Here is a 24904-nt window from a genome sequence, read left to right as displayed (position 1 = left end):
TCTTTCCAGCTGAGTAAATAGAAGATATTTTCATAAATCTTCGGACGGTTGGAACATCAACAACATTATCCTACATGGGTTGTTATGACTTTGTATTTGCGGAGTTGTATGTTGAAGTTTAGACCTGTGCCTTCAGTCTTGTCTTCTATTATGCTAGAAACTTGAAGAAATCCCACAGAGGGTACTTCAGTTAAATAAACTCTCAGAGCCCTACTTGAACGTCTCTGTAGTCAGTCAGGGTGAAGATTACATTGCTTTGATCACCTCCAGTTTCTCGACTGGGAATCCCATTCTTTGACAAGGGATTAATGGCCAGGGCTTTACCTTCTTTCTGCTGCCTAAGATCTTAATACATGTGGATGACAGGACAGAAAGTGAAACTATTTTTTTTCCGGCAGGAGTCCTAGTTTTCTGGCCAATTATTTCCTCTTTCCCCATTATGTTCCAGTACTTTGTCAAGTTTCCCCTTTCCTGTGTGATACACCAAATGGCTCACGCTTCAGTAGGTCAGCGTGTTCCCTTAGCAGTACGTGCAAACGCTGCTGCTTCTACAGGTCGGAACAGAGGTGGGGCATGGAGAACCCTCTGCTGATGAGGTTAAGTAGCAATGCAGGCGAGCAAAAATCTGAGTGGCAGGATGGCAAACACGAGCTGGGCAACGGGAATTCAAAGAAATGAACCAAAGGTTGAACTAAGTTCCTCACTCAAGGTGTGCCCGACCCCTGCAGCACAGAGCAGCTGGTTGCTGTACACGAGTGGCAAGAACATCTGGAGCTGCAACTGTTCGTGGGAACACCCTTCCTCCCCCAAAGCGTGTTTCAGACACGAACCTACCTCTGCGTCATACCAGAGTGGGAGAGGGATTACCCTGGGCTGCTGGTTTGGTGTCCACCTCTCAAGCTTTTGGTGCTGGCTACTCTTGGAGTGAGCAATGACTGCTCTGACCTTATTTTGCAACTTCTATAAACCAAGTAACATCATGCAGAAATGTGGACACAGCGCAAGAAAACGTTCCCCACTAAAGAGCTGGAGAAAGCAGCCTGTAAATGAGCCTTTCACACATATGTCCATAAAAAAAACCTGTGCAATGAGTTGGCCAAGCCCTCTGCTGACTTGTCTTCTTATGACTCATGAAACTGCTCAGGAAAGGTCAGCTCCCTCTCCGTGATGCTGGTCGCTCACAATGTCCCCTTGCTGTCTGACATACATCGGTTACTCTCTGTCTCTAAAGCATGGGCATCAGGTAGATTTCATAAGTTTCTCAAGCAGAAATCACATTCTCAGTGGGAATACAGATGTCCTGTGCGACCTTCCACAAGTCCCCAGTGTTCATCCTCCTCAAGGTCCGCACCCTGGGCAGCCAAAACTCAAACTCTATAGGCAAGGAACAGAACCCTGGCTGCATGTGGCACAGACCGAGCTGGAGAGAGCCCACAAAACTGACTGGGAAATGGGAACAGACATTTTCAGTGATTTTGAACACGACCAATGAAATCAGCTCACAGGTACGTTCTTGGTTGATTTTCTGCTCCATACAGAACGGCTCCCCGGCAGCTAAGAGCCACCAAACCCGCTCTCTGGCATTTTCACAATCGGGCTATGTTCTTATTCTCAGCATGGACTTTCATTTCTGCCCACTGATGATCTGCTGTTCTTCAAACCCACAGCTGGGGGAAGCGCCTGCAGAGATGGTGTTTTTCTTTCTAAATCAGCAAGATTTTTTTTTCTTCACAGTTTGCAAGTTGTTTGTAGCCAAAACTCACATATCCCTGTTAGAATAAAGTAGATGGAAAACAAATCGTACTCATAAGCTTAAAAAAAAAAAAGAATTCCTATAATAAAACCAAGGAATTCTGCTATAGTTCATTATTTGGGCTGAAACACCTTCCAGTATGTTTGTTTGCCCATGGGAAGATTCGGAGCCTCTGTGATCTTCCCGACTAGGGAGGCAGAAATGGAAAGAATAAGGAACATGGAACAGCTTTGCAGCTGATACAACTCTGCAGAGCTCCCTTGTTTTCAGTAGAGCTTTCTTGCTTTTGCCAGCTTAAGAGCCACATCCGAGCTGTCTCAAGCGTGCTTATGATGAGACATTTAGTAGTAATCCCACGGCAATCTAACTGGGCGATGGCACCTCAGACTATGTATGAACATAAAAAAAGAATTATCTCTGTATTTCATATTATTCTAATATTCCCCCAATACCCATAACTCTATAAGCAGCCCTAATAGGCACAATAAAAACCAACCGAGTAAAGGTACCAGAACGTGTTGGCATTCTACAGCGAGTAGTTCCTAGTGTACGCAGGACCACTTTCAAGTACTTCAGTCAAAGCATAAATCTTGAATAACACAAACAATGGATGATACTTCTGTTAATTTTGGTTCCTCTCCATTCATGAATTGTCCAGGGGAAAGCAATCGCTGTTACCTCTTAAGAAGGGGGTGAGTCATCCAGGCTTTTCCAGGCAAGGAAAAATCCTGGAAGAGTAAGGAATTAGTTCCTGAATGGGCCCTTACTGGAAAGTTGGGAGGGAATGGAAAGTGGAGGGGAAAACACTGCAAGGCGGGGAAAACAAGGAAATCCTTACCTAGACACCTGTTTTTAAAAAATATTTATTTATAGTGTGCAGCCTAACTGACCAGACAAATTCAGCGGCATTAAGAACCAAAAAGGATAATTATACTGAATGATACACACTGACAAAATGAGTTCTGTGGAATAAAGAGGATCTGTAAATCAAACCCAGAGTAGACTGGTAAGTCTATGTAGTAAACAAGCTCACAGGCAGAACAGTATAAACGGATAGGAGGACCTGAACAAAATTCAGATTAATTATATGGGACACAAGAGTTTCCGCTGATTCTAATGGACTAAGACTTCATTTTCATTCTACAATTCCATCTCACAGATCTTTTGGCATGGTCAAAGCGACATAGCAAAGCCAGACGCACGGTGTCCGAGCGTTAAACCAGGACCCATTTTGTGCATTCGTCAAAATAACGCCTTAGAGTCTGTCGTCTGTGCTCACGTATGTTACCCGCAGTTGTTCTGCACTTGCAATTTGAGACTCTTTTCATGATAACATTAAAAAAAAAAAGACACGTTAAGGGCATTGAATAGACTGAAAATCTTGAAGCAGCATGACATTAATTTCTTCAGGATAAGTTGCGCTCCCCATGATCTCAGCTTCTTGTTTCTACCAGTAAAGAGTGGAAAATGAGACACCTGTAACCTCAGAAATGACAAATCTGATGCTAACACAGGACATGCATCCAGTCCCACTGTGACAACCTGTTCCCGCTTCCTTCTATGCTGGGGGTATTTATCGCCAGTCCCTAGTGGTTTACATTCAGAATTTTTAGGTCTCATCACTTTGGTTGGCCATGGCAGTGACTCCCTGGAAGGGCCTGCCTTCCCTCCTTCCACACACCAAACTGCGATGTGATGTAGTTATTCGGTTGTTGACTGTGCTTAATACTTAGTCTTCACCTTTAGGACATTATTTTCTTCCATAGTCTTCTGCACTCACCCAAAATTTGCCTCAATATTTTATGTTTTAATGTATTCATCTTCCTTTTACTCTTCCTTTAAGACCCCAGTTTCACATCAATTTAAAACAACAGATCTCGTAATTAGGTTGGAAAACTGCAATCCAAACTTTTTCCTAGGCAAAACTCCAGTAGAGTTAATTGGCTTCAGTGGGAGACTTGTCCGAGTAGGAAGGGCAAGACTTGGCCTCAAGGAGACTATAAATTCCAGTTTAAGACTCAGTAGGTGTTCAGAGGCCTGCTCCTGTGACAACATCATTCCTCGTCGTTTCCTTTCCTGAATTCCTTTCCTAGTCATAGCAGGAAAGCTTTCTGGCACCACAACCAAATGATAATACCCTGGCCGCCTCCCAGGGCCCCGTTATGTCCTGTAGAAAGCATCGTTGCCTCCGCTGCTTTGAAAGGGAGCGTAAAGCCTCCAAACCATCCTGTTTCTACATTTTGTTAGGCAAGGCCAGATCGTTTCATGTAGGCAATAAACAGATCCTGATAAGCAACTGTGACCCTGCCAAACGCACCACTTGCTTTCGTTGATGTAATAAGTACTTACGTTTCCAATAAATCCATGCTGCAGTATTTAAGGTATTCTCTACCGCTGCGTAAGGAAACACACTGCTGTACAGCAACTACTGAGGGAATTCGGCCCGAGCGGCACTGCTGAACTACAGCCGCGGGTTCAGAAGTCCTGTCCCGCCACTGCACGTTTCCCACCCCTCTCAGCAGCTGTAGGCCATACTCCTTTCTCAGTGTCATCCTCTTGGTGGTAAAACACTAACATTTGGGGTATTACATGACCCCAAATATAAGTAAATAATTAAACACAGCCTAGTTCAACAAACCATATGTAGATATTGTCACGCTACCAGCATCTGTAACAAAGTACTCCTACAACTTCTTGTAACTGTGCAGAAAACCCTTCTTTCTTCATATCTGAGATCCCAAACATTTCCCATTCTTTCAAATGCTTCAGTCACTGAATTACATCCCCCTTTGCCAAGGAAATCTTGAGAAAACAAGTCAGTCATATAGTGCTTCCCGTAGGTCACTGAGTTCCTGCCTGAGCAGCCTTAAGGGGAAAAGAGCCTTTCCAAACCCAGAGCTCTGCACTGAGGCTGTTTTAGCAGTGGTCCCCCTGGTCTCTAGGAAACTACTGGATTTAGTTCACCTGATGATCTCAGCTACTGTAGAACCCCACGGAGAGCCTCTCACCTCTCAAACTTAGGACACGAATCATTTACAACCTTGCAAGCTAAACGCATCTGGAAAGGAGCCTGGTACCACCCTGTTTAAAAGGCCCAGGCTCTCCTTGGAAAGCCCCAGGACTGAAAATGCTGTTGCACTCTGCACTAGCATTAGAACAAAAGTGCAAACTTAAGATAGAGGCACTTTTGATAAAAGGAGCTGGTAAAACATCCGCTGTTCCTCCACTTCTTATGGCATAAACAACGGTCAGTGGCCTAAGGCACGTACTCACATCCCAGTCCGGCTCTAACTGATGTGATTCCTGATTTTCAAAAAAAGCAGAGATAGAAATACAGATCCTGATATCAAATGAAGACAGCACTGACCGTGTGACATTCCTTGCCAGCCCCACGCTCCCCCAGGGACCAGAAGCATGCAGCGAACACACAGGAACCACAAAACAGAATTTAGCAGACTCGCTCCCGAGAAGATGGTCATCCAATGCCGCTGTGCGAGACAAGCTCACGAGAAGGGAATGGGTGAGATTAAAAAAAGAAATCTTCTGGGCTGTAGATGTGTCAGGAGCAGGGGTGTTCAGCAGTTTTAAAGACAGACAAGTGCAAAAAAACCTGTGAGAAGACCCAACTTTTGTTCACTGTCTTCCCTCCCTGTTGCACCTTCCGTCTGAGACTGGGCCAAAATGACTGAAAGACATTTGTGAAATCTGGAGCCCAGTGGAGAATCGGGGCTGAGTTTTGCTCTTTTAACAGTGATGTCCTTGACAGGTGAACCTCAGAACACAATATTTGAGCTTTCTACCATACAGCATATTTTGGAGAAAGACTGTATTTCTGCAGTGAAGCCAGCCCTTCACAGGCGAGTAGTTTGACTTCCTCTGTGCTATCTTCCACTGGCCAGCAGGAAATGAAATCTAACTCACAAAAAATAGCCATTTTGATGAAGGTTTGAACTGAAGAGTCAAGACTAAAATGCCAGTCATTGTACACCACTGTCAAATTTTTCCCACACTGAGTATTCTTGGTTCCTGATCGAGTTCACACTACCTACCTACCACAAAACATCTGTGAAGTAAACTGCTTGGTGAAATATATCTTATATCAGACTGAAAAACATTAGAATCAATGGGACACTAAGTGATCTGACACACTTGAGCTCTGACCTTGTTGAGCACCGTCAGTCAGCGCACCCAAACGTCTTTCCAAACACTTTGGAACGATTCAGAAAGTGGGTCATGAATACATTTTGTCATGCTAAGCCATTTTTCCCTCCCCTCTAAACTGGGCTTTTTTCCAGGTCCAGTAGCCAACAATAAATCAACCACAGTCTCTCATAAGCCTTTTGACTTCAATTCTATCCTGTAGGTTGGGTTGAAAACAGAGCAGAAATCGCTGCAGGAGGTGAGGCAGGAGGGGGTTAGTGGTGACTGCTGTTTAGGAGATGTTTGCATGACCCACAGCCATTCTTGTTGCCATTCTTTGTGTACTCCTCTTCATTATCTGTAACAGAATCTTCCTCCTCTTCATCGCTCCGGTCATCCTTCAAGTCCTAGGGAGAAGAAAGTACTGTGAGCATATTCTATACTTGCAGTATTTACCGTCAGATAAGTTAGAGGATTGCTATTATCAGTACAGACCTTTCAAAAAGGCCTACGGGTGCCAGACAAGCAAGTCTTATTTTTAAAGTGAACTGGATATCTGGATCTTTGCCATGACTTTGAAAAATAACCAATTAATTTAGTCAGGTGCCCCCGTTTGTAATTGCAAAATGAAAAGATGGTGCATAAAAGTTCCAGAACATGAGACATTCTCCCTTCTTGGAAATTCCCCATCATCCTCTGAAGACAAAACTCCTCTGTCCTCTGTTTGCCTCAGCAAAGAAAAAAAAAAGTGCTAAAGGGAACAAATGAAAGGGAAGCTCTAAATACACTAGACAATATCAAAACTGTCCCCCAGCAGCACCCCCTCCCCCCAAAACAGAGGCTGACATCCAAGAACAGGCCAGTTAACAACACTTTAATCTTGCAGAACCCAATGTTCTTTAGAAAAAATTTCTTCCATGAACTTGGCCCAGTCATTTGACCTCTTCGTGCTTGTTTCTGCTTTCCCTTGTAAAGCATTACTAGAAATCCCTGGGTGCTGTAGGATTAATTAACAATCGTGAAGTGCAGGGAAGATGAAAAGAATATTGTATAAAAGCTAAATATGATGAATACGCTCGCCCAAACAGAGGAGTTGAGAGGCTGCCTGCTTCTGACAGGTGTAAACTAAACAGTGACTAGTTGTGCCAGCATCTCCTAGTATTAACTTTGCTTAAAGAGACTTACTGACCCTAAAATATTCTTCCCTGCTTGATGGTGAACACATCACATCAACACTTGCAAAGGGGAGGCCATGCCTATCCAGCTATCGTATACATTTTGGGTATATCGTCCTGCTAGGGGAATTGCCAGGGAGGAGGGGGTGGCTGCTGCATTAGCAGGGATGAAAGGGGGTCAGCGAGGCAGTCTGCCCTTACAAAAATCCCTTTCCAGCTCTCCAGGAACAGCTTCTAACGCTTGGCAGCCATGCTTCATCCCCCAACAGTCAAACATGGCACTTGCTAATGAACATTTCCACCACACAGAGAAAAGGCATTGTGTCTACCCAGTATTTCACAGCAAAGGTTAGGGAGAGGTAAGACAATTCTGTACTATTTGTCACATAAAATATATCTTTAGTCTCTTATTTCACAACTCCTGCCATAACCTAGGACCCTACAACGCATCCAGAAGTTTGGTTCAAACAATCGAGGCTTTGACATTAAAACCAAACACCTCTATTTCCCTTTCAGTGCAACAAGCTTATGAGAGCTGCACCTGCCTCCCTGGAAGGGCTTCCCATACCAACTGATGACCTGCTCTGCAGGCTCAGGTAGGACGCTCTAGTTAAAGATGCTGCAAATCAAGTAAACACTTCCTTCTGCCTAAGTGGTGGCTGAGAATGGAAATGAGATCAAAGCAGGTAGCTAAGAATTTTTTTCTACCTCCAGCATGATCAGCAGCCACCACTGGCTCTCTTCCAGTTACTTGGAAGGTGCCTGGTAGACCTGATACCACCTGACAGACTCACCTGATACTCTCTAGCTCTTGTGTTGGAAGAGATGGGCAAGAGTCATTCCCTCTCCAGCATCTCGTTATTTAATAGACCACCTCTCGCTTAAAACCAGGAGTTTCCCCATAGCTGAGAATAAAAACCTAGATGCTCACACCATGGCTGATGATTTACCCATTAGCTCCAGGGTAACTAGTTTGTTTATGGGAATTCATAAAATTTAACAGATGGTGGTATCAATGTTCAAGGGTTGATGACTGAGGCATCACGGGGTCTTTTTGTGATGCAGGGGCGTCTGGCCTGCAGGATCGTCTGCTGAGGGAGACCTGAGGCTTCTCTTCATAACAGAGTACATTGCCTGCAGTGCTGCGCGCTGGAGCTGGTGGGCACGTTAGCCCTCACGCAGGCAATCTGCTGCCCGTACAGCCACACTGGGGACCGCTCCATCGTGGATAGATTTGTTCTCCTTGTCATCTGTCTGGACTAAAGTGAACCAAGAAGAGACTGCACGTTCTTCCTGCTCCTGGAGTGACGTGCCAAGGTCAGAGATGAGATGCAGAAAGGAGGAACCAGCATTGTTCCTGCCCATCCTGTATCTGCTCTCAGATTGAACTAACAATTTAACTTTCTTAGCCTGCTGGTCTGAGGTTTTTCTGAAGCACCAAATTCATACAGAGAAAATAAATGACAGCTCAGTGATAACTCATCCAGTTGCAATCTCGTATCCCTTTAGATATTACACTTCCAGTAAAATGTATAGGACTAGAAAGAAAATTGAAGCCTAAACCCTGCCTCATCAGAAACTATAAACTACTTGGAGATTTTCTTATGCCTTTTCCCTAACAACATACAAAGGGTATCAAAACAAACAAATCTTACTGTAAAATAAACTTGGCATGCCATCAGTTAGAGAAAGGGAAAGACAGCCTTTCCCACAAACAATTTATGAGGTTCTGCCTCTCTCAGATCACCTCTCTTGCTCCTGGTAGTTTTGTGATTTGTATTTGGAGTAAAAGACAAATATCGATGGGGGCGGGGGGGGGGGGGGCTTGTTACTTTTTTTGCCATCAGAGATGTTTCAGAAAAAAAAAAAAAGGCAAACTAAACCCAAGTACAGTGTCTGACGCAGAATCTGCTGGACTCGCTGGAAGTGCTCTCATCCTCCTGAGCAGCCTCAGGCTGAGGCTGCAAATGTGGGGAGTGATGGGGAGGAGCGCTTTTGTGCTCATTGTGAATAGACTTGAGTCAGTAAAGTTTGTGAGTGCATATTTAATTTTGAGTAGCTCGCTCTGGGCCACTGGAGTTGCTTGTACTCAGGCATATGCTTACGAAGAGCTGTCAGTCTGCTTTGCTTTGAATGATAGCCGATAGGTGACACCGAATGCTGTTTCCCATAGGAATGAGCTATTATTTCCAGCATGGAACTGGAAACTCGGGTAGGATTTGCTTCCCAGTTTTAATGCTGTCAAGCTGGATGCTCTGATTAAAGGCACTATATGTAGTAATTAAAAAACATGTAAAAGCTTTCTCCAGCATGTTGGAAATCCATGCATTTGAGATAACGTCTTACGTATTTCAGAGCAGCGGGAATTAAATGACTTTGTATTCTGAAGTAACCATTGCAAATTTGCTTAATTCTGGAATCCTGATATTAATCAAGCAAAAAACTGCTAAATCAAATCTAAGTTTTTATTAACTTTTTAATCATGAACCAGCTTCCTGACCAAGTGCCTCTACAAATTCTTGCTTTAGAGGAGTCTGGCCATTTTTTGCCTAGCTTGTTTAAGTGACAGAACAGAACTTGAAATAGCAATAGCTTCATCTGTAACTAGAAGACCAAACCAACCTGTCTTTGCAAACTGTTTCACAGACCATTATAAATACATCACAATATCGTAAGTGAAGTTTGTGCCTCTTAACTTTGACCTTCTAACAAAAAAATGTAGCGTTTCTAGGATTTTCCCTGCTTTAATACCAAAATATTTTCTGAGCCCCTCACATCATACATTATAGTAGTGTTTTCCAACTCCAAGACTCTGCTCTTACTGTCCCTACGCAACAACAGATGAATACACTACCAGAACCACAAGAGCTGGCAAACTCTAAATACCACAACTGAGGCCGTCATTAATACTCAATGCTTTGGTTTAATGGCATCAACTGCATTTATTATACTTCAGACGGTTTAGGGTAACAGACAAAATGGACGTGTATATTTTATGTTCTGGATGACTAACCAATTTAATCTTTCTAAATGGATGAATGGTTTCAAGGTTTATGAGAAGCAACACTAATGCTATAAAGTCTGCAAGAGAGCCATTTGTAGTGAAGCCAAAGCCGCAAACTTTTATAATCTTTTTTCCTTTTGTTTAACCCTTCCACCTGCTGCTCAGTCTGCCTCTTTTAGTTAAATGAACCGTATTTGTTAAGGTAGTTTTGGTTTCTTGCATTTCACTGCTGTTAGAACAGGTATCATTCAAGTCATTAGCACCACATCTTATTACATGAACAGTAAAGGACCTTCCAAGAGACCTCACCGAGCAAAAAGGCTTCTTGAAATTAAGAGATGAGCAAGCCTCACAGGCCACTTCCCAGCCTCTTGTAAGCAGAAAAACATTGGCCAAATCTCCATCTAAACTAACAGATAATTTACTCCTAATTGTGCAAGTTTGACTCTCAAAGCGCTCAAAACCCACTTCCCTCTTGACAAGCTCACGGCGCTGCACTCTCTACAGCCGATGGCAGCACCAGGAGAAGGACACAGCTGTGCCGAAGACAGACAGAAGCATGAGTTTCCTGTTCCTACACGCTGGTGATACCACCTGAAGCTCACTGGTGGAGGAGTGGGACCGGGCACACACCTCCCTTCTGTCCTGCTCCCTCTTACTGGGCACGTGGCATCTTTGTCCACACGCGTGTTGAGGTCGCAGTGCAGCCATGGCTTCCTGTCTGCTACAGGGTAGTTAAAGTGGAAAGTGTACGAGCAGAGGGAACAGTAGTGCCAAGCAGCGTAAAAAAGGCAAAAATATATTGCAGCAACATGGATTGATCCCATAAGCAGTGAGGAAGCCTTCACCGCGTGCCTTCTGCTTTCTCAGAAGGGGAAGGGCACTTGCTAGCAAACGCATTGTTGGGTCAACGTAGCTTGCTGCAGAATGTAAGCTGCTACTGCAATGATGTGCTCCAACACAGAAATAGCCACTGAGCCAGCACGGAGACAACAGAGAAGAATCTGGCTGAGACACCCCTGAGCAGAAGGTGTTTCTGCAGTGAAGTTCAGTTGCTACAGCTTTTGTTTTTTCCATGAATGAGCTTCCAATCCAGCTTCTCCCAGGTTCTCCCTGACAAAGGCACATACTTTAAGCAGCACACAATAACTTCAGTTGGCATTATGAAGGCAATAGTGCAGCATCTACCTTACAAACTGAAGGCGTCAGTTTGGGAGTACAGTGGTAGTGGAACGTTTGTTTCCTTTTTCAGCTAACCAGATAAAAAACATAAGAGGATGATACAGGTTTGCTGTGCCTTACCACAAGCAAATGTAGGCAAGATCAGTCCGTATCCATTCAAGCTCTTTCTCAGTGGTATAAATGTGTCCGTGTGTGGGGCGGGAGATGTACCAGGCCTAACTCACCTGGTGGGACCAACACTGACTCAGGGTTTCTCACCAGCATAAGCAGATTTCAATTTTGCCCCTGGCTCAACAAAACTAAAAACACTCAAACCTGGAAGCTGAGCTCACTCCCCCTGCTGCTGCTAGGAAAGCGGTAGCACAGCCTGAACAGCGTCCCCATTCCCACCAGCTGTAGCAGACCAACACACCTGATCCCTGCTGCGGCTGCAAGCTGGGCACTCTGGGACACTGACGGGGAGGTACAGCCAGCACAGCTGTAGCTCTCCTTTACCACAGATGCCTTGCCACCCCCGGAGCCTACTGCCCCAGGCTCTGCTGGCTTTTCACCTGCTTTGTTTAAAGCCAGCACTGGCTATAGTTAGAGTCATGCAGGAATCACAATTGAAGCCACCCTTTGTATCAACTGACAAACTGTCTGAACTACATAATTTTCAGCATAGTAAGATCTGCCACCAAACTGAAATCAGCTCAGAGTAAAAACTTAAATTCCAACTCCTAAGAGATTTGTGTACCTGAACAGAAACATTAACACAGACTTATAAATAAATAACATGGAGTGACTAATTCCCATGCCTTTTACTAGATCTTTTGTTTCTTTATTGAGAGCTAGACATGGAAGACCTTACCAGGTACACAGATGCCCTCATTTTTTTCTTATTGTATAAAAGAAAAAGATCAGCAGCAGACATGCGCTAACTCCAGGAAGATTCTGCCTCTTACTAATACATGCAAAGGTCACAGTCACAGGGCAGTTACACTATTTCAAGTGAGATTTCTTAGTTCTATACACTACATGTTTTTTTAAAACACACTGCCTTTAAAGTGCAATTAGAAGACTTGAAGCCTAGATTTCTACATCTTTAAATGCCAGGATGTTTGAACACGTTCAATAATCTTGAATCTAGCCCTTATTTTAACCATTATCTGCACATTCCAGCACTGTAACTTTTCCACAGAAAATGCTGCAGTTATGACACACAAATCACAACACGAATGCCAGCTTCTGCCCTGACAGTCCCAATCAGAATCCAGATTATCACACCCCCTAGTATACTATATGTTAGGACAAGGAACAAGGGCTTTAAACTGAAAGATCATAGATTTAGGGTGGACATAAGGAAGACTTTATGAGGGTGGCAAGGCACTGGAACAGGATACCCACAGAAGGTACGGGTGCCCCGTCATTGGAAGTGCTCAAGGTCAGGCTGGACGGAGCTTTGAGCAACCTGATCTAGTGCGAGATGTTCCAGGGGGGTTGGACTGGGTGATCTTTAAAGGTCCCTTCTAACCCACTCCATTCTATGACTCCACACAGAGACAGCAACAGCCCCCACAGGATCCAAGGGCTACATCACCCTGAGCACATTCATACTATTATCGCTGCACCTGTTTGGGAGTACAACTAACCCTACCAGCAGAATCCCAGCTGACCTGACGTAGCACAGCTTAGTCTGTCCCTTCTCCAGATAACAGACACCTCATATTGAGGAGATGACCGACAGTCTGTTTCGCATTGAGTGACCCAAAGAATGACCCTGCACCTGAGATAAGCCCCGTCACATGCTTCCACAGGAATTCGCTATTGTCATTAACAGGTGCCACAGAAGACATTTCTTCAATTTTTTCCATATATGGATTGCAACGGCATCATTCTGCATCGTCACTAAGAAAGCCAGGTCTCTCTCACAAAGGCCTTAAGTAGGGCCTTTTCAGTTAAGCACAATTTATGTCCACAGAGTTAACTGGATTTCTTCTACCAGATACAGATACAAATATAGAAAGGCAATTCACAGCTGATTCTGGAATTTTAACTATGTTTTTTCTGATTTGGTGAAATTTAGACTTTTTTGATTTTCACATATTTTGTTATCCTTCAGTCAGAATCTCCTGACTCTTAAGTGTATCTTGCATTAAAAATCAGACTGTCCTAGATCTTATACCTTAATTCTACCTTAAGAATATTTTTGTTTAAATATCTACAAACATATTGACTAGGTCTTGATTTTTCAACGTAAAGACAATAAATTCCATAGCACCTGCACATATGGAAACAGCTCGCAGTACAAAGATGAAAGCTATTAGTCAGAACAGCAACCACTGACTCAAATAAAAGAGATAATAAACAAGACAGATAATAAAAAGTCAGTCCAAATAGATAGAAGGGGGTACTTTTCTAACAAATAATACTATAAAGTTGATGAATCTCTGAGTTCAACATGTTTAATTCAACATCAATAATTCAACTCAGCTGACATGTGACTTAATAAGACTTTACCTTCCTGGAGAGACTAAGCAATATACATTTGGATTCAAGCAAACTGTTCTATATTTTCAGCCTGGGCTATCTTAGTGGAAAATATATTTCCCTTTCAGCCTATACAGACCAGGCAACATAAATAATGTTGAACTTCAGTAGAAGATACGCTGTTGGACTCTGCTTTCTGCAGTTTTTAAATGAAGATGCAGACTTTTGAGATTAATTGTATTGGACATCTTGTGGCCAGAACGTCTCTTATTTAATCTCTCTCTGCTATGGAATACCCATTCGCCAAGCTTTCCACTGGGAGTTTTCAGAGGGAACTCAAAGACGATGTGTGAAAAAAAATTAAAAGGAAAAGTTACACTAATTCCACAAATATTGAAAAGAATAGTCTCATAAAACTAGATGTCACTATTAGAACATGTCCCTGGTTTTGATTGAAGGAATAAATTTAACCTCAGAAAAATACCACTTGTATTGTCACTCAGCATAACACACCTGTAACTGGGGCTATAATACCCTGACTGTTCAGAAGAAATAAATCATCGTTTACAGTTAATCAGGTACTCTGTGGTTTCAATAAAGTCTGCTAGCTGTGTTATTGAAATCCACTAACTAAACCTTGCACTCAAGTGTATGTGGCTTTACGATAATGTCAAAAGCCCAGGAGGTACCGAGTGAGTCATAACGTCCCACTGCTTTTTGAATTATTCCAATTTTAAATCCACAGTTGGCAAAGAAACAAAGAACAATATAATAGGCATTTGATGCTGTTCTCTATAGTGAACTTTTTTTTACCCTAGGACAGAACTTGCATTAAGCCAAGGAGTTCAGTGGTATGAACTTTTATCAGAACATGCACTTCTATTCCTTATAAATGCTTTTTTGGCTACAAAACAGCTGATCAGACACTTGCACTTTTCTCAGTGAGGTACGATACTGCCCTTAAGATGAACATTTTGAAACAACACAGCTGCTAAATTGTATTCCTACAGAAGCCTTATAGCACTATTAAACTAACCTGAAACCACAAAGTATACAACTGTGTAAATGATGGGCACTTCTGAGGTGTCCATCAAGGTGCTCATTGCTCTATCTTCATCGTTCGGAGGCATTCCATTCCTTGTGTGATGCATCTCCATACTTAAACATTATCGGCCAAATTTTCAAGTCACATACCTACAAGCAATGTCTTTTCATTTGACATTCATATCACAACGCCTAAATTTCAATACAGTATTTCTAAACACCCTACTAGAATACTTCAAATAGCACCTAATGAGCAAAGTTTCTTAAATAGCATTAGGAGTCCCCGAGACTTGGGTGATTAAGTCACTTGGTGGGGGATTTACTTCAGTGAAGTTCCGCGTTCTGCAAGTCGGGTATCTACTTGGAGATGGTTGTCTTGGGCTGCTCCATAACCAGAGGAAAGAGAAACGGGTCTCCCCAGCGGGCGACCTGCTCCGCCACTGCTGGGGTGACAACACTGGACACCGTCAATTGCTCACTGAAGACACCACTTTTCCTCCACTGGTTACAGAGGCACAGCTTACGTTACGCCAAACAAATCCTACCCTCGCATGCTTACACCCATCGCTGCCTGATTAGACCGATAGACTGATCAGGTTGGTTGGTTTGCTTTCGGATGAAGTGAACGCTGCAGAGCGCTGTGCCTGGTCAAAAGTTATTGTTAGATCTATGTTATGGAGGAGAGACGGCTCCTTTCAAGGTTTCCTCCCTTCTTTGCGTGTAATAGGGACTATGGAGCACTCCTAGGTCCTCCTAGGGAAACATATTTTCTTTAAATACAAGACAGGATGATTTCCTTTCTCAATTGATATCAATCAGTAACTAGCTTTATTTCAAGCCATTTTTAAAACAATCCAGCAGATTGCAGTACCGTGAGCCCCTCTGAAAGTATGAGAATTACACACCTCGTAACAAAATCACAATTCAAACCTCTACAGCATATATTAAAAATAGTAGACGACAGCATTAAAAGTTCTGTGGAAGGCCTAGGGTTTTCTCTGTGAATTGATTTTTGGCAATTGAAAAAATACACATATATGCACACTATTTTATAGATTTTATATAGGTGCATATATATACACACAAAACTAGCAACAAATGGAACATTTCATAAATACCCTGCTAGAAAATTAAAAGATATGAGCAGTTAACAAGGGAAGCCAGAAAAACTGTCAGCAGCTGCCCTTCTGTGAACAGCAAGGTAAATCAACTCATTTTAAAGCAAAAACTTTACCAACATTTGTCTTTTATCTGAATTAGGAACTTGCACATAAAAAGAGCCATTTGGATCTTACTAAAAGTAGAGTTGTCTTGTGCCAGCCGCAAGTGCAGAGAGAGGGGCCCGGGTGCTTGTTTGGCCAGACCCGCTGCTGGTGAAAACCACCACAGTGCCATTGACTTGAAGCCGAGCCACGCTCAGTTATACCAGCTGAGAACCTGGCCCTGCATCAACACCGCAGCCTTCTGCTGAGCCGGCCAGGGCCGGAAGCTTTGCTTTCCGAATTACAGAGTTTTGATTCTCTGTTCTCAGAGGCAGTGGTCATCTGCAGCTCCTACCGAAGTCAGCCTCAGCAACTTTAGAAACAGTAGACTTTTATTGCAGCATGTAAGAGACCTGCACGGCCCCATTTATGGCACAGCTAACCGAAAGGAGGCAAAGGGAGCACCCACGCCCCCAATTTGTTGGACTGTGGCCAGAGGACCGAGTCTGCTCTTACAAGGTCTTGTGTGTGCATAACAGGGCCGTGGAGGGTACTTTGTCCTAATGCTCCCACCCCAGCGCACCTTCACAAGCCTTCACATTCCAATCAAATGCTCAGAAGTTATTTTCTTCAGTTTCTCATTAGTTCATTCCTCCACAGTGGTCATAACAGTCCTTAAGTTTTCTAGACTTCAACTGATTCTTATATAATATTCAAGTGAAAGGTGTTGTGGAATTATGGGCATTCTAAACAGAATTTAAGGAAAAAAAATAATAATTCCAGCAGAGAACATTGTTGCTGTTTTGAAATCTGAGAAGTCTATCTTAGCATATAGTAAAATGTACTTCCCTGGAAGTCATTGCTCAGCCACTGACCCTTTTCATAATCTGGAGCAAAAAGTAAAGATTTAAACAGCAATCTGCCTTTTAACTCACAGGGCCAGGAAATGAACCAGTTGAGGCAAAGGAGACCAGACAGCGCTCTTGGATTGGCACGTAACATCGGTGCCGCAGCGAACCGGTGGCTTTCCTCTTCCACAGACTCTGCTGGACTGCGCACTTTGACAACACACATTACTGAGGTCAGCCTTGACTCCGAATCCCCGGTAAGGGTAGGGGTCCCGAGCTCCCCAGCGTGCACACAGCGGCTTTGCGCCTTTTTGCCTATCATTGTAAATACCAGCCAGCAAACCTCATACTCTTTTATGCTTTCTGCCTGCCTTTCACCCCTCCTCCCTCAGATGAATTTGGCAGCATAAAGGGAGACATGTAGCCAGGCTTTGGCCTTAACTAGGTTGCTGTAGCAGAATGGGAAATATGTAGATAAAAAAAGTCATAACAGGAAGTAATTTCCCTTTACTAGGGCATGAGCTTTCACGCTGCTGACCTGGCTGGCTAGCTCCCATCTCCAGGCTATTAAAAAGCTCGGGTCCCAAAGGCAATAATTTGAATCAACTGGGAAGGTTCCCAGATAGGCTGGTTTTCATCTCTAAGAGGGGAAACTTTCATTTGTCCTATTTTGTTCCCCTAATAAGCTATCCTCACGAGAAAGTCTGCTATAAATATTTATCTGTTAAGAACCAACAAGTTCAACTTCTCCATAACCCATTTTCCTTTAAAATGGGGAAGAAGCACTAGTCTAGTTCAATCTCTCTTGTGCCCGTGCTAAACCTTCACTCAGAGAACTCAAACACCTAAGTGGGACATCAGCGTGTAACGGCCCTTCCCAGTCTGGAAAGTAACCACAAAATCTCCAGCGAAAGCTTTCCCACAGCTTCCCAGTTCCAGTGTCATGAAATTGTAACTAACTAGATTATCATTATCCTCTGAAATACACTACTGCTTTTAAAATGACTACTTGGAATTGAGGCAAGCACACCTCTCCGTTCGTTTTATCAGCACCCTGATAGCCATTGGCGCAGTACAGGCTTAACAAAACACATAAATGAAAACAAAAAAAATCCCCAAACCTTACGTGCCTCTAGTTTAGGAAGCTAAACCCTGTCCTCTATTTAACTCCTGTAGAATGACATTTTTCTGCAGTGAATGACTTCTCACTGAATGTGGTAATTCTCATTAAATTTCATTTTCTGTTTATAAATGTCCTGAAAATAGATTTTTTACTGCTTCAGAAAAAAAAAACACAGCTGAAAGTCTGACTTCTTAGGAGCCCAATAAACGGCTGTGCATGCCAAAACTGAATATACATTTCATGCTTCATTTTCACATCCCGGTAATTGCACGGTGTATGGAAGCACAGTGCATGGAAGCACAGCGCTGTTGTGCATGATCAGGGTCATGGGATGACCCTTCGCAGCTCAACTTAAAAGTCAGAGTTTATTTGCTGGGAGCAATCAGGCTCAGCTCTCCTACGGTGTGCCTAGCGCGCACCAAACAGCTCACAGCTCAGGCACGGGAACACTGAATCCGATGCTATTTGCCACAAAAGAGATTTAAAGTGTGATCTCTTTAGAGGCCATTCTACTTTCATGTTACGTAGAGCTTTTTTTCCTCTCTGTAGTTTTAAAAATAAGATTTCTGCTTAGCATTAAAGATCTCAAGTTACTGCACAGTTCAGTGAGAAAGTCCGTGCTGCCTCAGCTGTCGAACAGCGAAGTGTTCGTAGTCACAGCACGCCTGGGCGAACGGAGGCGGAAGAGTGACTCGTTTAATAAAGGTAAACCGGTAGATCTTGCCACTGCAGATCCATGGTCTAATTCAAAGGATATTGATCTGAAGGTAACTAAAGAAAGCAAAGCAAGTACTAGGGGCTTAAAGTTGTCATACAGAAGCCTGTACTTCCATGGGGAAGTGTTTAATGACCTGCAAGCCAAACAGAACCCCATTGCTTTAGACAATATGCTGTGGGCCTGTGTTTCACAAACAAGAAAATTCTCACTCAAGTTCAGCACCAAAATTCCAGACTCCCAGGACCCATGTGGTTACAAAATGCGTATAAGATCCTAATTAATTCTTATTTTTAAGAGTTCTGTTTGGTGCAAGCAGATCAAGCACAAAAAAGAAAGAGGAAGAATAATAAAAGGATCCCAGGGAAGGACAGTTCTGCAGAAGCTGAGCCTGAATAGCCTCAGACTAAGCTCAGCTAAAGGCATCTGTCAGGAGCAGGTAGTACGGCCTCGGGGAGCTGTATAACTTAAAAACTTACACAAAGAGTTATAGAAAGTCTCTAAAGAGATAAATTCATAAGAAGACAGAAGTAACACAGGCCAGCGCCTCTGCAGGTGTTAAGAATCATTATTCTTCAATATAAGTAGTGAGGACATGTTTTATAAGAGCATATTATGTCTGTGTTCCAAAGGACGTTCAGGCCTTGCCTACACATTAATATTAAAACACATCAAGTGTTCTAGTCCATAGGCGCACTTCTAGAGATACAGTTTTAGGAGTATATCTTCTTTTGATACAGAAAGGGAGTAACTTGTTTAAGGAGTCTTTTTATGGCTAACCACTTTTCATGGCAAGGACTCTACTGGCATCCCAGTATCAGTACATAAGAAAGAATGAAAGAAAGTTAACTTGAACTGGCAGGGATTTCTGAGTACAGAGCAATCCTCAGACAGAACAAAGTGCTGAAGCAGAAGAATGATTGCTGGAAACAGCAGAAGTATCGTAACAAGTATTTTACAGCTCTCATTTCAAGCCCAAAATACTATATTCTTACCGTTTTCAGCTACCCCTACTCTGTCATCAGTCCTTCGAACACCCAACCAAAAACTGTAAAAAGCCTGCTTACTGAGTACAAAATACCAAAGGAATACTGAAGGAATACTGAATAGGTGGCACCAGCTAATTTTTTTAGAGTGACAAGTCCCAAAGCCTGCTCTACAGCATTGCAGGGTCTTTTCTGCTTCAGGAAGAGGCAAGAACCACAGTGACTCAAATAAAACTGCAGCTGATGACTCCTAAATAATAGTGACCATTGGCAAGGAGCTCATTGCCTTAGTTGAAGGCGGTCTGATGGTGACAAAACAATTTAAAGAGAAAGAAAACGTACTCCTGGACACATTACAGTCCGTTAAAAGCCTGCCATTACCTTCTGCCGTTGATGGACTTTGCATCAGCCCTGAAGTATCTGAGTCATGTGGACATCATGCCCATTTCCTACATCTTACACATATTTTTCAAGATTTAAAGCACTGTAGTCTCAAAACCTTAACTCGGTGTGTAATGGCTTTAACATATATTTTACATCTTAATTTGCCATAATAATGTGGCTATAAGCTGCTGTCATTCGCTCCCTTTTTCTGACCTTGGAAATGAAATGTTTAATCTCCATGGGATTTTCCTGGCGAGATATTTTAAATCGGTGCATATGTACATACTTCTCTATATGTTTTTTCAATTTTCCTAAAATATTCTCATATGTGCAGACATGATGACTAGACATGTTTCAGTGGTGCTTGAAACTTGATACAAGGGGGTAATTTAACCATGTAATTGAACAATATTACAGAAACACACGGAGTTTCCTAGCAACAAAAGGCCTTGGACATCAAGATGGCAGCCAGCAGCTAACATTGCAATTGCCTGACCTAACTTGAAAAGAAATTACATGGAAGAATGTCCTCCTTCCTCTCGCAGCAGAGCTGATCTAAGATACACAGCTACAGGTCTGACCTTGAAGAGCTTTTCTTACATGCACACAGCTTACTCATAGAAGGTCAGAAAATGCCACATGAGAAAGGACATTTGGGCTCCTTTTATTTTTATATTCTCCAGAAGTAAGAGCAGTCTTTGATTTTAAAAGTGTAATACTCCTGTCCCCCCAACTTTACCCCCATAGAAAATAAAAAGCTTAATGCAAAGTAGCTGAGTAGAGCTTAGTTTGTTGACGCAGAATTGCCCCTTGTCAGGGCATTTCTGGAGGACTGGGCCGGGGGAAAGGCGGCACAAGGCCCATGAGCCTGGACACCAGCACTGCTCCGTGCTACCAGCTCCAGTGCCAAGACTCACATGCCTGAGAAAATAGGACACAGAGGGACAGAGCAAGATCATCTCCTCCCTTCTTTCCTTTTTCCTAATCTTCATTAATCTCTGGCTGTATTTGGGAGGAGGGAAACTGCAAGGTTTTTAGTCCAAATTCTTTGCTGAAGCAAGTCAGTAGGCTGAGCAGTTATCCCAGAGGGCTGAGGATAATCATCCCCTTTATTAGTGCAGAGGGAGGCGCCACCTGAGATGAAGAGCTTCTGACCAGCCAGTCTCAGACAAAAGCCATCTCTTGTGAGGGGGGAGAGTAAAGCACAGAAGCAGCTACCAACTCACCAGGCTGCAGTACTCTCGTTTCTGTATCAATGCCTGCCTTCAACAAAGCCTCCTGCCACAATTTGAAGAGTACTGAATCTAGACCCACAGCTCTAAGCAAGATGTGACACAGCTCTGTGTAACCCTTCGAATAACAGCAAAGGGGACTTGGTGGGTATGCGACGTCCTGGAGACTTGGGTGCTCCTGTTTACATTCCCCACCGAGTCCCACCTTTCGTGTCTGACCCAGAGAAATCCTTTAACCTGTCCTTCAACAAGGGCCAGCAGCACTTCCCACTAAGAATAAATACATCCAAGCCCGTTAATGTTCAGACAGGCTGGTGCCGTGCTCCAGAAGGATACGGTCAGGGGAGACACCTGCCCCTGGATGGATGCTAGGAGCTGTCAGCTCCCGCATGATAGCGGTTTTCACTGAAGACCCCACCAACACTGGGTGGCTCAAGGCACAAGAGGGCACTGAAAGAGTTCCATACACCCTTGCTATGTTTAACTGAAGGAAGCTCTGAACAACTTCAGTCCCTATTTCCAGTTACAGCATGACTTCATTTTTCCATCTGAAGCAGCTAACTGTTGCTTCGAGAAAAATGTCAGAAATTGCCTGTTTTCTGAATGAAAACTTAAAAGTCTTGGGCAGGGAAACAAAACCCTTCAAATACAAGGATGCTGGTTTACTAGTATTCCACTAAAATAGCAACAGCTCTGTGTGCGGAGTATGCCTATAACAAATACGTTGGTATGAAAACGCTGCCTTGCAAACACCATTCTTCTCAACGTTGCCGTTACAGCTTTGGAGGCACTGCCTGCTTTCGCAGCCAAGTTTGCCACCGCTATGGAAAACAGGCTGCACATGCAAGCCAGCTGAAGTCATACGGACTGAAAAGGGCTAGGGCTGCTGCTGCTACCGCTGTAAAAACGTTATTTGGAAACTGTCTTCTCAGAGAGCTGTATAAGGAATCAAAAATCCAGGGTAGGGATGCAGGCTTGATGCTTTTCCATTTTTTAGTAATGACTAATACAAAAAAGCTCTTATCTCGAAAGAAAACATTTCTGCCCCTTACAAAGGCATATAAGCAGGCAGGGCAGAATGGCCTTATATAGGTGGCCCTGTAACGTCCTCTTCACCACTGTATCTGAATACCTTCTTGCATTGTACTCTCATAACCTCAACAAATGCAGATGGAGAACTATGCCAAAGCCTTCCCCTTACTTGGCTGGAAGGCAGAGGGATGTCCCGTTTGATTTCATCAGAAGAGTTGTGTGAGAACAGCACAGAGACGAGGCCAAAATAAAAAAAGAAAATGAGAAGTACAACACTAACACTCAGCAAGCCAGGCCAGAAATAATTTTCTAATTAATCTAACAGAAGTAAGTGACATGCAAGAAGTAGAAACTTCTTAGTGTCTAAGGGAACACAGGAACATGTTTTAGAAGCCATTTCTTCTACAGACTTGTCCTTTATGTACAGCCGTTCGCTGTCTAACAAGGACTGAATTTGTAGCTGCAGTTTTCTCCTAGGGAAGACATTGGGTCTCCCTGCGATATCCAGCTGTCTATTTGCATAAGATTTGAAGGAACCCAATAATCCAAGAATTATAGGATGGCTTCTGTTATGAGTCAAGCAACAATGAATAAGGGTAGAAAGGAATATTTATATTTCCTTAAGATGCCTCACACCATTAACTGCTTCAGATAAAAGGACAGAGTCAGCTCAGTTAAGTTTTTGCACCGTCCCCCCGCCCAAAATAACACCAACCCATTTTTTGGTAGCACAACTTAAGTCACACCTTAACTTGTAAAAAATACCTGTCAATGCTTATGTCAAATCTAAAAAGATATTCTCCAAAATCCTTTTCTAAATGTTTTTGCCTGAATGTTTTACCGACACTGCGTGCTTCACAACAAGAGACCTTGTGAAAATGTTACTACTTCAGGCAATCAAACAAGACCTAAATTGCAGCAAATTTTTCTTCATAGCTTTTTCCCCACATGAATTTTCTCTACAAGGTAAAAGCAGATTATGGCAGCACCAAACTCGCACTGTTTCTCTGCTCCAATTGATTATGATGGGATTTCATTGCGTCATAATACAACACCAGATCAGCTTCATACAGGTTTCTTAATCCAAAACCAGTGCTCAAGTACAGGTGACCTCAGATTTAGACAACATGAAGAACTTTGAGTACAAGTTCTCTGCAGTATTTAAAGGCCTCATCACTCACCTCTCCACTCTTCTGGTACTAGCTGAAGTTTTGATATCCCGACCTACGATCTTAAGTGTGACAATGAGAGGTAGAAAGCACATTTAAACATCTCTATACTTTGTAGATCCCTATCAAAAATGCTGACACAAAAGTTCAGGAGAACAACAAGAAATTCCGAGTAAATCAATTGGAGATATTGGCATCTCTCTGATATTTCATTTATCTCTCTGCAGAAACAAAATTGCTTACCTTTAAGAAAATGAACCTCCTCAAAATCTTGAAAATTAAATAACCCCAATATAAATGCAAGCCTTGAAGGATCAATAGCTGCCCATTGAATAAAAAATATGCTATAACAGGAGTCGTGGAGTAGTATGTAGGCTGATACAATGTGGCACGAAGAATCCTAAAAAAAATAAAGGTCACTGTTATGGTGCGAGAATCATTCTCTATGCTTAATTTCATATTCCAAACCAATTAACTATTTCCACAAAATATTAAAAAGCTCTGCAAAGGTAACAGATTAATTAACAAGCCCTGACTTAACTAGATTGTACATCTCTATTGAAATACAGACTTCAGAAGATGAGAAATTGGAGTCTTGTGTGAAAGTGTTCGAAATAAGTGTATTGGGTCTGGCTGAGGTGGAGTTAACCTTCCCCACAGCAGCCCTCGCAGTGCAGCGCCTCATACTGGTCACTAGAAAGGTGCCGATAACACACCAGCGTTTTGGCTCCTGCCGAGCAGTGCCCCACAGCATCAAGGCTGTCTCTCCAACATTCCCCCCTCACCAGAAGGCTGCGGGGTGGGCAAGATCTTGGGACAGGACATAGCCAGGAGCGCTGACCCAGACCGACCAAAGGGATATCCTATACCATATGATGTCTGCTCAGCACAAAAAGCTATGAGGAAGAAGGGGGAGGCATTTGTTATCCTGACATTTGTCTTCTGGAGCAATCACTACGTGTAGCGAAGCCCCACTTCCCAGGAAGTGGCTGGACATCGCCTGCTGATGGGAAGAAAAGAAAACTCTTGTTTTCCTTTGCTTCTGTGCACGGCCTTTGCTTTTGCTTTATTAAACTGCCTTTTTCTTGACCCATGAGGTTTTTTTCCATCTTTTCTCCTCCCTCCTCCTGCTGATGCGGGGAGTGACAGAGTGGCTTGGTGGGCACCTGGTGTCCAGCCAAGGTCAACCCACTGCAAAAAAGGTTAGAAAAAATCCTGATTTTTTAAATCTTGAGCTCTGTGTGGTCTAGATGCACCTTAGAGCTTGTCTATGCTATTTTGTTAATGCAAATTTTTTCTCATCTGATATCTGTACTCCAGAGAAAATCCTACAGGCTTTGCAACAGGGCTGTTAATTAACATATGTTTTGTCCATCTTCAGACTTCACTACTTCTATAATATTTGGGACTTTTTGAGTCCCTCTAATCTCATAATGTTTTGCTTCT

At 43.0% G+C, this 24904-nt stretch overlaps 1 protein-coding gene across 1 annotated transcript in view; it reads right to left on the bottom strand.

Annotated features, from left to right (window-relative positions):
* Positions 1–2604: 2604 nt before the first annotated feature.
* Positions 2605–24904, bottom strand: part of CERS3 (ceramide synthase 3) — a 35906-nt gene continuing 13606 nt past the window's right edge. The window contains exons 9-10 of the mRNA XM_009506318.2: positions 23702–23858; positions 2605–6300 (exon numbers count right to left, since the gene is read on the bottom strand). Coding sequence (XP_009504613.2) covers positions 6169–6300; positions 23702–23858 — 289 coding nt within the window. The 3' untranslated portion in view covers positions 2605–6168. The remainder of the gene's footprint in view (positions 6301–23701; positions 23859–24904) is intronic.

This window comes from Phalacrocorax carbo, chromosome 7, assembly GCF_963921805.1.
Source record: "Phalacrocorax carbo chromosome 7, bPhaCar2.1, whole genome shotgun sequence".
Taxonomy (NCBI): Eukaryota; Metazoa; Chordata; class Aves; order Suliformes; family Phalacrocoracidae; genus Phalacrocorax; species Phalacrocorax carbo.
Note: the sequence above shows the minus strand (reverse complement) of the source record. Positions and strands in the feature narration are given on the sequence as shown.